The 12,561-nt window shown below is 44.2% G+C and overlaps 1 protein-coding gene across 1 annotated transcript in view; it reads left to right on the top strand.

The window, feature by feature from the left end:
* The first annotated feature begins 946 nt into the window (after window positions 1-946).
* LOC133451344 (phosphatidylinositol 3-kinase regulatory subunit alpha-like) overlaps window positions 947-12,561 on the top strand; it is a 36,863-nt gene continuing 25,248 nt past the window's right edge. The window contains exons 1-3 of the mRNA XM_061730315.1: window positions 947-1,109; window positions 8,399-9,002; window positions 9,498-9,627. Of these exons, the coding sequence (XP_061586299.1) occupies window positions 8,811-9,002; window positions 9,498-9,627 (322 nt within the window). The 5' untranslated portion in view covers window positions 947-1,109; window positions 8,399-8,810. The remainder of the gene's footprint in view (window positions 1,110-8,398; window positions 9,003-9,497; window positions 9,628-12,561) is intronic.

Raw genomic sequence — 12,561 nt, 5'->3', positions numbered from 1 at the left:
AAAAAATAAATAAATAAATAAACAAATAAATAAACCTTTGACACGAAAAAATAAATAAATAAATAAAAAAAATCTGGGTTACCGGATGTGACGTAGCGCCCATCCCCCTGCTCCGCTGTAACGTCTCACTAATCTCATCCTTAAACCCGATTTATGGTTCCGCGTTAAATCGACGGCGTAGCCTACGGCGTAGGTACGCGGCGACGCGCAGAGTACATGCGCGTCGCCGCCTAACCTACGGCGTTGGCTCTGCGTCGGTGTGACGCGGAACCATAAATCAGCCTTTACAACTGCTCAAAACTACAAAACCGAGACCAAAAGAGGAACAAAGATAACCTTTAGAATTAAATCGTTATAGTAACTAATTTGACATACATAACCTCTATAATTAAATCTTTATACCTCGAATTTAAACAAACATCAAATCTCCACCCCCGGGTTTTATTGTGAAAGGACGTCAAATCCAGTCAGATTGTAAAATAAAATCAAAAAAAATTATGAGAATAAAGTCGTAATATTACGAGAATAAAGTCATAATATTATGAGAATAAAGTCGTAATTTATGAGAATAAAGTCGTAATTTATGAGAATAAAGTCGTAATTTATGAGAATAAAGTCGTAATTTATGAGAATAAAAGTCGTAATTTATGAGAACAAAGTCGTAATTTATGAGAATAAAAGTCGTAATTTATGAGAACAAAGTCGTAATTTATGAGAATAAAGTCGTAATTTATGGGAATAAAGTCGTAATATTATTATTATGACTTTATTCTCGTAATTTCCCTTTTTTTCTTAGTTAGGCCCTAATACTCCGTCGTAATTTTCCCAAAAATGCAAATAAAAAATAGAAAATAAAAATATAAAAACAAACCAACAAAATTCTAACGGGACGTTTCACTGGAGCCGTTGTGAGGAAGGCTTTTATTGTGAAAGCCCGTACCGGAAGAGGAAGTCCGGACTCGGAGCGGTTGAACCGCGGCGCTCACGCTGGAAACAGTCGCGGAAATAACGGAGTATTTTAGTTCTTTTAACACTTTGGAGCGTCTGTTTCTCCGGGATGGAGTTTGTGCTACAAACTTCCGCCGGTGAACAAAGTTAAAGAGCAGAAGGTGAGCCGTCGGAGCGATCTGTGCTGTATCCTTCCGCCGCTCCGCCAGCAGCGGCGGCGGCGGCGGCGCGGATCCTTCCGCCGCTTCCTGGAGGGACTACTTTCTCCACGTCTGGCCCTCAAATCACCGCCTTTTAACACATTAACCTAATTTTAACGTTGTTCTTAAATCCACGGGCACATAGTCTTTTAAAAAAGGCGCGTTGTGTAAAGTTTGATGCTTTATTTTGATCTAAAAGTTGTGGTCCGTTAAGGCTGATTTATGGTTCCGCGTTAAAGCGACGCAGAGTCTACGCCGTAGGGTACGCGTGGAGGCGCAATGCACGGTGCACAGTATCTGCGTCGTTTTAACGCAGACCATAAATCAGGCTTTAGTGTGACTTCTCTATCCGGAACATTAAACAGTTTCCTCGTTTTTATGGTTTAATGAACAAAAATCACTCTTATATGAAACATCCCTTATTTCTTAAGCTTTCAGAGCCTCGTGGTTTGTGTTAAACGTGTGAATAATAGTATTAATTCCATGTTTGCACAAGGCGTATTGTATAACTATGATTTACATTTATAGTTGATTAAATTGCATTAAATAAGTCAGATAATTTCTTTAAAGTAGTCATAAAACAGATCTGGCTAAAGGGACAACACAGTTAACGCACATGATTTAAGTAAATATAATAAAAAGCATTGATTAACTTGGTAGAGGAACGGCTTAAAGTTTCTGTTAATTTAAAATGAAACTAAAAAGATCAGTTTAGTTATTATTATTATTATTATTATTATTATTATTATTATTATTAATGTTGCTGTGACCGAACATTTGGAATTAGCAGGTTTCAATGACGATGCAGTTCAAGACTTCATGTTACGTATAAACTGAGTTATGTATTTACATTCTCTGTATTTTATAATAAAACATTTTATTTGTAGAGCACTTTTCATGTATAATCTCAAAGTGTTTACATAAACAAGGGAAAGTCAGGACACATAAAAGAGCAGAAGTAAAAAAAGCATAAAAAACATAATAAAACCCTCTAACAAAGACCAGGGAAAGCCTTCCCGAACAGGAAAGTTTAAGCCCCTTTTTGAAAGTGTCCACAGACGGGGTTGACGTAGGTGTTCAGGGAGGGAGGATTTTTTTGTGCCAAAATTAAATAATCGAGTGAAACTGACAGTTTTACATTTACATTTCATGATTCAGCAACACAAAATCATTAATTAAATGTGTCATGAATTAATTAAATGCTGAAATAATAACAGTAATGTCATTTTCGAGCATAGTAATGGAGTCTGAGTGGCCTCCCATCGCTGACTCCAGATCAGTAACCCGCCTCTCCGCTGCATCCCCTTTGGCGTCCATGTGCTCCACCGCACTCCGTAGTTCGGTCCGGAGCTGCTCAATCTGGCTGGAGTTCTGCAGACTGGGCAACCGACTTTTCCTCAATCTTTGCCAACAAATCCTCTTTGAGTGAAGTGATCTCTTCAAGCACCACATTTTGGTCGCTGGCTGCGGCTGTGCCTTTTTTCGAAGCGGCTACAGGCCCAGAGCTAGCATTAGCAATTTGGCTAGCAGCAGCTTCTGCCTCTTTGCGGCCGCTCCGGCTCTTATTCATCTTGCTCCGACGGCGACTCAAAACTTTGTTTACGAAACAGAACTTTGTCTGTTACAGTCTTAACGAGCTAGAAGCAGCTTTCAGGACGCTGGCGTATCAAATAAGAGCAATATGATCGTAATTCTGGCGTTTTGTGTGGGGAGCTCAACTAAACTCCGTCTTCACATGGCTCCGCTCCAACTGGAAGCCCCTTGTTTCTACTTTTAACTAGTTTCTAACCACTCTAGAAACCCTATCTTGTTTTTAACCTTCTTTAACACTCACTAACTTTTTAGCATCAATTTTTGATCACAATACGTTCCTGATCGCGGAAGAATGAGATGATATTCCCGGGAGGATCTGCTTGCTCTCAGGAGTTGCATCAGCACCTCTGTTTTGGGAGAAATCTCACTTTTGGCTCGAGAGCGGTCGGCTGTGCAAAAATGAATCGGACACACACTCACTTTCGCTATAATGAAAACATTTATTAGCCAGAAAAGCAAGCATTTGCATAGAAGACTCACACACAACTGCTCTTCGCTAGGATAACTCTGTGTCAAGTTATCCCCCGCAAATCACAAAGCAACAGACAATTACACAAGGCTGGGCCTAAACTCTTAGCTCGACACAGAAAGACTGGAGAGCCGACAGTCCAAAAGTAGAGCGGCCAGAAACCCTAGCTGGGCGTCGTGCACAAACCCGCAGCAGACTCCGAACCCGGACTTCCGGCTCTCTCGTCTTTATACCTTTCTACTCAGCACCTTGCGGAGGGGGTTGCCCCTTCAACCCCCGCCTGCCAGTTCCCACGCTAAGTCTAAGGCCCCGTTTACATGGGGCAAAAACGGAGGCGTTTTCATGCATTTTGGCCGTTCGTTTACACCAAAACGGAGGTCAAAGCCCCCAAAAACGATCATTTCTGAAAACTCCGGCCAAAGTGGAGATTTTCAAAAACTCTGTTTTCACGTTTGCGTCTAAACAGACAAAACGGAGGAAAACAGAGATTTACGTCACATTATGCGACAGAAACGTCACCAGCAGCGTCATGAGTGCGACCTGTGTTTACAATTTGTTTGGCCACCGTCAATATTTTATTTTATTTTACCTGTTTTAAATTCTGTCAGACTCTCGTTCCGTCTTGGAAGTAAAGCCTGAATTATGGTCCCGCGTTAAATCGACGGCGTAGCCTACGGCGTAGGGTACGCGGCGATGCGCCGTAGGCTACGCCGTCGATTTTACGCGGAACCATAAATCTGCCTTTATTCACCCGCCCGAGACTCGCCTTTTATTCGCCCCACCAACCGCCCTGCGCTCTTAAAAGAAACTCCTAAAAGAACTCCTAGACAAGGCGGCAGGAAGAAAATAGAAGCAGGTCTAACGTCCGACCAAAGTGGGGAAAAAAACGAACAAAATAACGGCGTGTGGTGACGCAATGAAACAGCGAACAGCTGGAGTGAGCGGCGTGTTCGTGGTGTTAAAGCTGCAAACATGTCAGCTCATTACTGGGATGTGGGGAAAAGCAGAGGACACGAGAAATGATCAAATAGGTACCAGATCTTGTTGGATCCGGCACAAATTAAGCCCTAATAAGATTAAGATAAGATGATAAGATGATAATTCTTATTATATCTTATTATTTTATCAGAACCTTCCGCTCTTTGGCGATCTCCCTCCAGCAGTTGCCACTTTATTGAGGTTCTTGTATTGAAATCACTGTTTCCTACAGCGCTTTCAACTTTTTTTTCAACTTTCAACCGGCTTTCAAAGCGAGCGACAGGAAGAAAAGAAAATAGAAGCAGGGCGTGCGACAAAAGTCCAGCTCAAAACGGCGCTGCGTCGCTCGCAACCAGTGTAGACAGTGCAAATAAAAAATAAAGCTCGCTCGCTCGCATGCAGTGTGGACATGGTGTAACGCAGAACCATAAATCAGCCTTAACTGGAAGTTACTCGTGTCATTTGTTGATGTTTTTTCCAGGATTCTGATTGGCTAGCATGACGTTACCAGCGTTTTCATGCGAGTCCGTGTAAACGAGGATATTTTTGAAAACGGAGAGGGAAAAATATCCGTTTTTGTAAATACCCGGCTACGTGTAAACGTGGCCTAAGTCTTGGTTCACACGGGAGTTCTCCTGTGATTGATTGATTGATTGATTGATTGATTGATTGATTGATTGATTGATTGATTGATTGATTGATTGATTGACTAAACAGCAGGTGCAGACTGTGTTTTGGGAATTCAGGACATCCTCAGGACACAAAACATATTTTTTCTCCCTTCGACCTCTGAGGGGATTTCCTCCCCAAATCTAGCCACGCTAGCGGGGGACAAGAGCCGGCGCGATCGTAAGGGAGAGAAGGAATAATAAGGAAAAGAAGACATACCTGCCCTCAGTTCTTATGGGGAATGTCCGATCGCTGGCCAACCAAACGGATGAACAGCCCTGGTGAAAAACCAGACGGAATACCGGGAGTAGGAATGGGTGATATTTTACCCTTCACGATAAACCGCCAAAAAAATTCCTCACGATAAGAATTTGTATCTCACGGTAAAAATGATAAATTCCCGTTGATGATGTTTTTGTGTAAAACTGATTTACGGTTCTGTGTTGAAGGAAGGAAGGAAGGAAGGAAGGAAGGAAGGAAGGAAGGAAGGAAGGAAGGAAGGAAGGAAGGAAGGAAGGAAGGAAGGAAGGAAGGAAGGAAGGAAGGAAGGAAGGAAGGAAGGAAGGAAGGAAGGAAGGAAGGAAGGAAGGAAGGAAATGAGCCTGCCTGAAAGAAAGAAAGAAAGAAAGAAAGAAAGAAAGAAAGAAAGAAAGAAAGAAAGAAAGAAAGAAAGAAAGAAAGAAAGAAAGAAAGAAATTAATTCCCGTTGATGAGGTTTTTGTGTAACAAACATGGCGGATCTGAGAGTGAGACAGATTTATAGTTACAAAGGTGGAGTTGAATTGGTATTTTTTTTTTATCGTCATTTTTATCGTTATCGGGAAAAATGCCAGAAATGATCGTGATAAATTTTTTAGTCCATACCGCCCATCCCTATCTGGGAGGCAAGTCTTTTGTGCTTCACGGAGTCTTGGCTGAACCAGCTACTCCAGAAAACGCGGTGGAGCAGGAGGTTTCACCACGGTGCGATCCGACACGAACCGAGACAGCGGTGAAACCAAGGGCGGTGGACTCGCTTTCTTTGGGCCAATCCCAATACACCCCCTACCCCTACTTTCAGCACCACACCTAAATTTAGCTTGCTACGTCACTGCGTGGTTTACGTTCGGGTACGTAAGCGACTGCGTAGTTATGTTTGCACAAACGTCACACCATATCAGGAAGCTGAGAGATAAAAACTGTTTTAATTTCAGCTGTAGCGCTGTTAATATGCCACTTTATTAAGTTTTAATATTTTTTCAGGAGTAAAAGTAACCGTTAAGATCCCCAACCTGGGCTCAGTTTATCCAAATAACGCCTGGTAAGAAATTTGATCTGATGTTTTGGGAGAAGAGCCGCCGCCCGCGGAGCAGCAGCAGCAGCAGCTGCCGTTACCATGGTAACAGCAGCAGCAGCCGTTACCATGGTAGCAGCAGCCGTTACCATGGTAACAGCAGCAGCAGCCGTTACCATGGTAGCAGCAGCCGTTACCATGGTAACAGCAGCAGCTCACGGCCGGGTCGACCTGAGCCATCGTCCCGGGGAGAAACCTGCAGCTCTGTGGAGAATTACCGCTGGCTGAAATAAATCATTTAGGAAGATAAATGTTGGTTTAATAGATGAAATCTAACAGTTGTAGCTACGCCTGTTAAGAAATTTGCTCCGAAAATTTCAAGATTTCTGCCTGCCGGCTCCGGAGCTGATTTATGGTTCCGCGTTAAATCGACGCGTAGCGTACGGCGTAGGGTACGGCGTAGGGTACGGCGTAGGGTACGGCGTAGGGTACGGCGTAGGGTACGGCGTAGGGTTCAGCGTACGGTGCGCGTCGCCGCGTAACCTACGCCGTATGCTCTGCGTTGGTGTAACGCGGAACCATAAATCAGCCTTTATTCTGGCGTGATCTTCGCAACAACGGGAAAACGAGTGATTTTGTACATTCACTGAGTGAATATTATGAAAGTAAAATATATATTTCTCACTAGAAATGTAATCAAAACGCATTTTTATGCTAACTCAAAAACTAACTCAAAATATTGATTTTATTCACTGAAAAATAAGAAATGTCCGCCTTTTTTTTTTTGATTCAGTCCGCAAATGACGACGAAAAGCATTCTGGGAAATGTTTCTGTCCCTAGATCAGCTAGTGAGGATCTGAAATCCCTCGATCCGTAGGGACAGATTCAGACACTACACTAGTTTTCTTCACTCCCCCCTAGGTGGAAAGAGGAATTGGGAACCACTACCCTCACGGGAACGGTAACATTTAGGGGAAGTGATGAAAACTAGGGGTAGTGGGGGAATGGGACAGGGCCTTTGTAAACACAAAGTGGTGTAATCCAGGACATGTCAATTCAATTAAATTCAATTTTATTTATATAGCGTCAACAAGAGTTGTCTCTGACCGGGCCGTTACCCTGCTGTTTTGGGAGAAATCTCACCTAGGTTCTAGAGGGGTCGGCTGTGCAAAAATGAATCAGACACACACTCGCTTTTGCTATAAGATATGAATACATTTATAAGCAAAAAAGCAAGCATTTACATAGAAGACATCCACAAAACTACCAGTTTGCTAGGATAATTTGCCAAGCTATCCCCCGCAAATGGCAGAGCACACAAAACTACCCGTTTGCTAGTATAACGGATCAAGTCATCCCCCGCAAATGGCAGAGCAATTACTCGTTTGCTAGGATAACTCTGTGTCAAGTTACCCCCCGCAAATGACAGAGCAACATACAATCACATAGGGGCTAGGCCTTGATAAACTCTTACCTTAACACAGAGGACTGGGAGAGCCGGACAGTCCAGGCAGAGGCAGCCATCAGAAACCCCGGCTGGGCGTCCTTGCACTTCGACCCACAGCAGACTCTCCCTGAACTTCCGGCTACCCCCCGTCTTTATACCTTTCTCGCGGAGGGGGTTGCCCCTTCTACCCCCGCCTGCCAGTTCTCACGCTAAGGCCTCAGTTCACACGCTAAGGCTCGGTTCACACGCGACTGAGCTTCCCGTGTGAACAAGCAGTTACAATAATACTAAACAGCAGGTGCAGACTGTGTTTTGGGAATTCAGGACATCTTCAGGACACAAAACATATTTTTTCTCCCTTCACCTGCCCCCCTCACTTCCACACTGCAGGATCCGGTGTTGTGCATTCAGAGATGCTTTTCGCCACCGGCAAAGGATGCTATACCATGTACAAAAGAGAAAAAAGAGAAGAGAAGGGGGGCCAGCACAAGAAACTACAGGAGCGACTCTAACACACTAGAGTTTACACTACCTAGAGATTTACCAACACCAGCTAGAGGTTTACTAAACACTAACTATAGGCTTTACTAAACAGAAAGGTTTTAAGTTTAGTTTTAAAGGTGGAGGTGGTGTCAGCCTCCTTAACCCAGATTGGAAGTTGGTTCCATAGTAATGGTGCCTGATAGCAGAACGCCCGCCCTCCAAATCTACATTTAAATACTCTAGGAACTACGAGTAAACCTGCACTCTGGGAACGGAGAGCTCTGCCAGGAACACAAGGCTCTATCATGTCTTGTAAATACTGTGGTTTCCCCCCCAGGTTAACCCCCCCAGATGTGGCTGCCACTTCTGCTCAGACTGCTGCTGCTGAAAGATGGAGAAGCTGCTGTTAGCGAGAGGCTAAAGCTCGGCCTGGAGGGATGACAGGAACCCTGGAGAAGGGGGAGACTCCCAGGACCTGCTAGACCAGGACTCCAGGACCTCCTAGACTCTCCAGGACCTCCTAGACTCTCCAGGACCTCCGAGACTCTCCGGGACTCAGGACTGGTTCTCGTTAGCGTGAAGCTCCAGACCTCCAGGACTCCAGAACCTGCTAGACCCCCCAGGTCAGACCTCCAGACCTCCTGGACTCCAAGACTCCAGGACTCCAGGACTCCAGGACTCCAGACCTCCAGGACTCCAGGACTCCAGGACTCCAGGACTCCAGGACTCCAGGACTCCAGGACTCCAGGATGGGCTCCGAGGGGTTCCAGTACCGAGCCTTGTACGACTACAGGAAGGAGCGTGACGAGGACATCGACCTCCACGTGGGAGACTCGCTGCTCGTTAGCAGAGGAGCGCTGCTAGCGCTGGGCTACGGGCCCGGGTCCGAGGAGAGACCGGCCGAGATCGGCTGGCTGCCGGGCCTCAACGAGACCACGCAGGTAAGAGACACACCTGAGACCATGTAGCCTAGCGCTGCTACACCACGCAGGTAAGAGACCACGCAGGTAACGAGACCACGCAGGTAAGAGACACACCTGAGACCATGTAGCCTAGCGCTGCTACACCACGCAGGTACGAGACCACGCAGGTAAGACACACCTGAGACCATGTAGCCTAGCGCTGCTACAACGAGACCACGGAGATAACGAGACCACGCAGGTAACGAGACCACGCAGGTAAGAGACACACCTGAGACCATGTAGCCTAGCGCTGCTACACCACGCAGGTACGAGACCACGCAGGTAAGACACACCTGAGACCATGTAGCCTAGCGCTGCTACAACGAGACCACGGAGATAACGAGACCACGCAGGTAACGAGACCACGCAGGTAACGAGAGGATCTCCTGGTCTCGGGGGTGTCCCGGTCTAGGGAGACCCCCCAGCTAGAGAATCCCCGTCCCAGCGTGTAAACCTGCGTCTCTCCGTCTGCAGGAGAAAGGAGATTTCCCGGGGACGTACGTGGAGTTCGTGGGCAGGAAGAGGATGTCCCCGCCCACGCCCAAGCCCCGCCCCCTCAGGCCTCCGTCAGCGGCGTCGGTTCAGGCGGACTCCGAGTCCGAGGGTGAGTCCGGTACCGGTTCAGGTTCAGACGGACTCCGAGTCCGAGACAGTGAAAATTGTAACTTTAGTCAAATTTCGGTGTCTCGCCATGAACATAAAAGTTGTTGTAACTTAAACATACTTGGTCCAAATTGACCCGAAATCTGTACATTTAATTACAATTAAGTACAATTAATTTTGCTCAGGTATACTTTTTTCATCAAATTATGTACTGTAATTACTGTTTCCTACATCCAATCACAATGAAATCCACACATATTATTGTCGTAAGGGCCTTATTGACTGCATCACGTATCGTGGTCATAACTTGAACGAAATTGCAATTCTACGTCACTCTGGATTTCTGGTAAAATAATCATTAAAAATCATTGGTTTTGTCTTAAGACAATTAAATGTCAGATTCAGATACATTTTCGACAGGACTTAAAAATCACACGCTGGTATATATCGGTTTTAGAGAAGTTTGTCACTCACTTTTTTCAAAATATGAATTATTCTTCAAATAAATTGTAACTTTGTCATGCCATGTCCAATTAACTTCAAACTTCGTGAACATATTGATTACTTTGATGTGGAAATATCCTGTTAATTTCATAAATCTATGTCCAACACGTGATTTTTAATTAATTTTTATGTTGAATCATTGCCAGCCTGTCAGCAGCCTGAGCTGGAGATGGGAGATGGGAGATGGGAGGGGGGGCAGCTCCCGCGGGGGGGCGGGAGGGAGTAAGGGAGGGAGGGAGGCTTATGCGCGCGCAGCTCCTGCGGCGGCAGCCTGAAGGTGCACCAGGGTGCGAGGGCCCGTTCATGCTGCAGCAGCTTTAATGTTGTTTGTTCTGCAGGTTTAATGTTGTTTGTTCTGCAGGTTTAATGTTGTTTGTTCTGCAGGTTTAATGTTGTTTGTTCTGCAGGTTTAATGTTGTTTGTTCTGCAGCTTTAATGTTGTTTGTTCTGCAGCTTTAATGTTGTTTGTTCTGCAGGTTTAATGTTGTTTGTTCTGCAGGTTTAATGTTGTTTGTTCTGCAGCTTTAATGTTGTTTGTTCTGCAGCTTTAATGTTGTTTGTTCTGCAGCTTTAATGTTGTTTGTTCTGCAGCTTTAATGTTGTTTGTTCTGCATGTAGAGGCCTAAGAACAGTTCATAGCTTGTAACTGTTAACATGATTAAAACTGTGTTACATAAGTTCATGATATATAATTTCATATTCATTATGTGTGTTAAAAATATATATTATTTGATTTAGAATTGCATAAAGTAGTTAAAATGTAAAAGTATATAAGAATCCATGTGTTTATGTATGTGATTTGGAAGCTAAGGATAAAAGGTGTACTTGCTCTTTAAGAGTTACCTGCACAGCTGCCATTGATTACCTGCAGTGGATGAAGGAGAGTCTGAGCTTGAGAGCAGTGAAGGCAAACGGTTTTCTTACCTCTCTCTTTGTTGCATTTAGTTACAAAAGGTGTTTTTTGGCCAGCTTACTTTTCTTGCCAGTGGATGTACACTCTGAGTAATAAAGTGGAGATCCTTATTTTTGTTTTACTACGCTTCTGGAGTGAACTTTTTTGATCAGTGTGTGTTGCTAGGCCAAGCAACGAACACCACTTGTGGATGTAGCTTCTTGCTAACTATTGACTGGGACAGAGTAAGCCATAAGCAACTATCTCAAGTTCGAAATTTAAACCTCTACAATTAGTAAGAAAACCTGCTTGACGTTGGACAAGAAGCCTTGGAGAGGTTTTGTGGACAGTGGAGCATGTTTTAAGATTCAAGGAGGGACCTGAAGAGACTTCCTCAGTTAGCCTACCAAGGCTGCTTTTGTGACTGTTGGTTAACAAGTGGAACCTGGATAATTACTGGAACGACCAACCACAAGGCAATCATGACTGGGAAAGGAAAAGAAGAGATGGTAGGTGCAACTGAGGAAAAGAGAGTTGTTAAACCAACACTTAAAGGATTGGAATATAATCTGCAATTAAAAATAACTGCAAGAAGATCTATACTGGGCCAACTTACTGAAAAACGGAAAGAATTGCATGTTTTAATGGATGATGATGCAAATGTGGAAAATATTGAAAAGGTACGGTTGGCCAAATATGAAACACTGTTAAAGGAGTTCAGTGAAATGAACGTGCATGTTAAAGACCTATTCTGCCAGATAGGATGTGAGGAGAATATGAACACGGATCAAAGGGATTGGTTTGAGCCAAGAAATAGTGATTTCACAGACTTTGCACAAGAGGTGAATACATGGATACGGGCGGCTAAGCTACGCCAAGAAGAAGCTAACAAGGTTAGCGATGAGGTAAAACCTGAAGACAGTGTGTCAGTCATATCTAAGAAATCCAGAAGATCTAAGTCTGTCTCTTCTGCTTCTACAACATCATCAGCTCGAGCTGAACGCTTAAAGGTAGAATTGCAAAGAGCTGCTTTGTTAGCTAAGTCGGCTACATTGAAGAAAAAACAGGCTTTAGAAGAACACTACAGCTCACTACAACTAAAGCTCAATGCTGAAAAAGAAGAGTTAGAGCTACAAGAAGGGCTCGCTGCAACCGATGCGCAATTGTCTGTATTAAGAAAATATGAAGGTTCTGAGGCGTCATGCAGAAGCAAAAGTAGTAGAGTGAATGTACTAACATCTACTTCAGTGAAGCATAATGTCAGCCACTCTATGAGAAGAGATGCAGATGACAATGTGAGTCAAGCTTCTGTCAGCTCAGTGGACAATTCTGTTACTGGTAATCTGGTTACTGTCATGCAGCGCCAAAACGATATCACCGAATGCCTAATAAAGCAACAGAGGCTCTCTACATTGCCACCACAGAACATTCCTGTTTTCAAGGGTGATCCGATGGAATATCGTCTCTTCATGAGAGCATTTGAACATGGCGTAGAGAGTAAGACTGAAAATAACAAAGACCGTCTTTATTATTTAGAGC

Source organism: Cololabis saira, chromosome 9 (genome assembly GCF_033807715.1).
Source record: "Cololabis saira isolate AMF1-May2022 chromosome 9, fColSai1.1, whole genome shotgun sequence".
In the NCBI taxonomy this organism is placed as follows: domain Eukaryota; kingdom Metazoa; phylum Chordata; class Actinopteri; order Beloniformes; family Belonidae; genus Cololabis; species Cololabis saira.
Note: the sequence above shows the minus strand (reverse complement) of the source record. Positions and strands in the feature narration are given on the sequence as shown.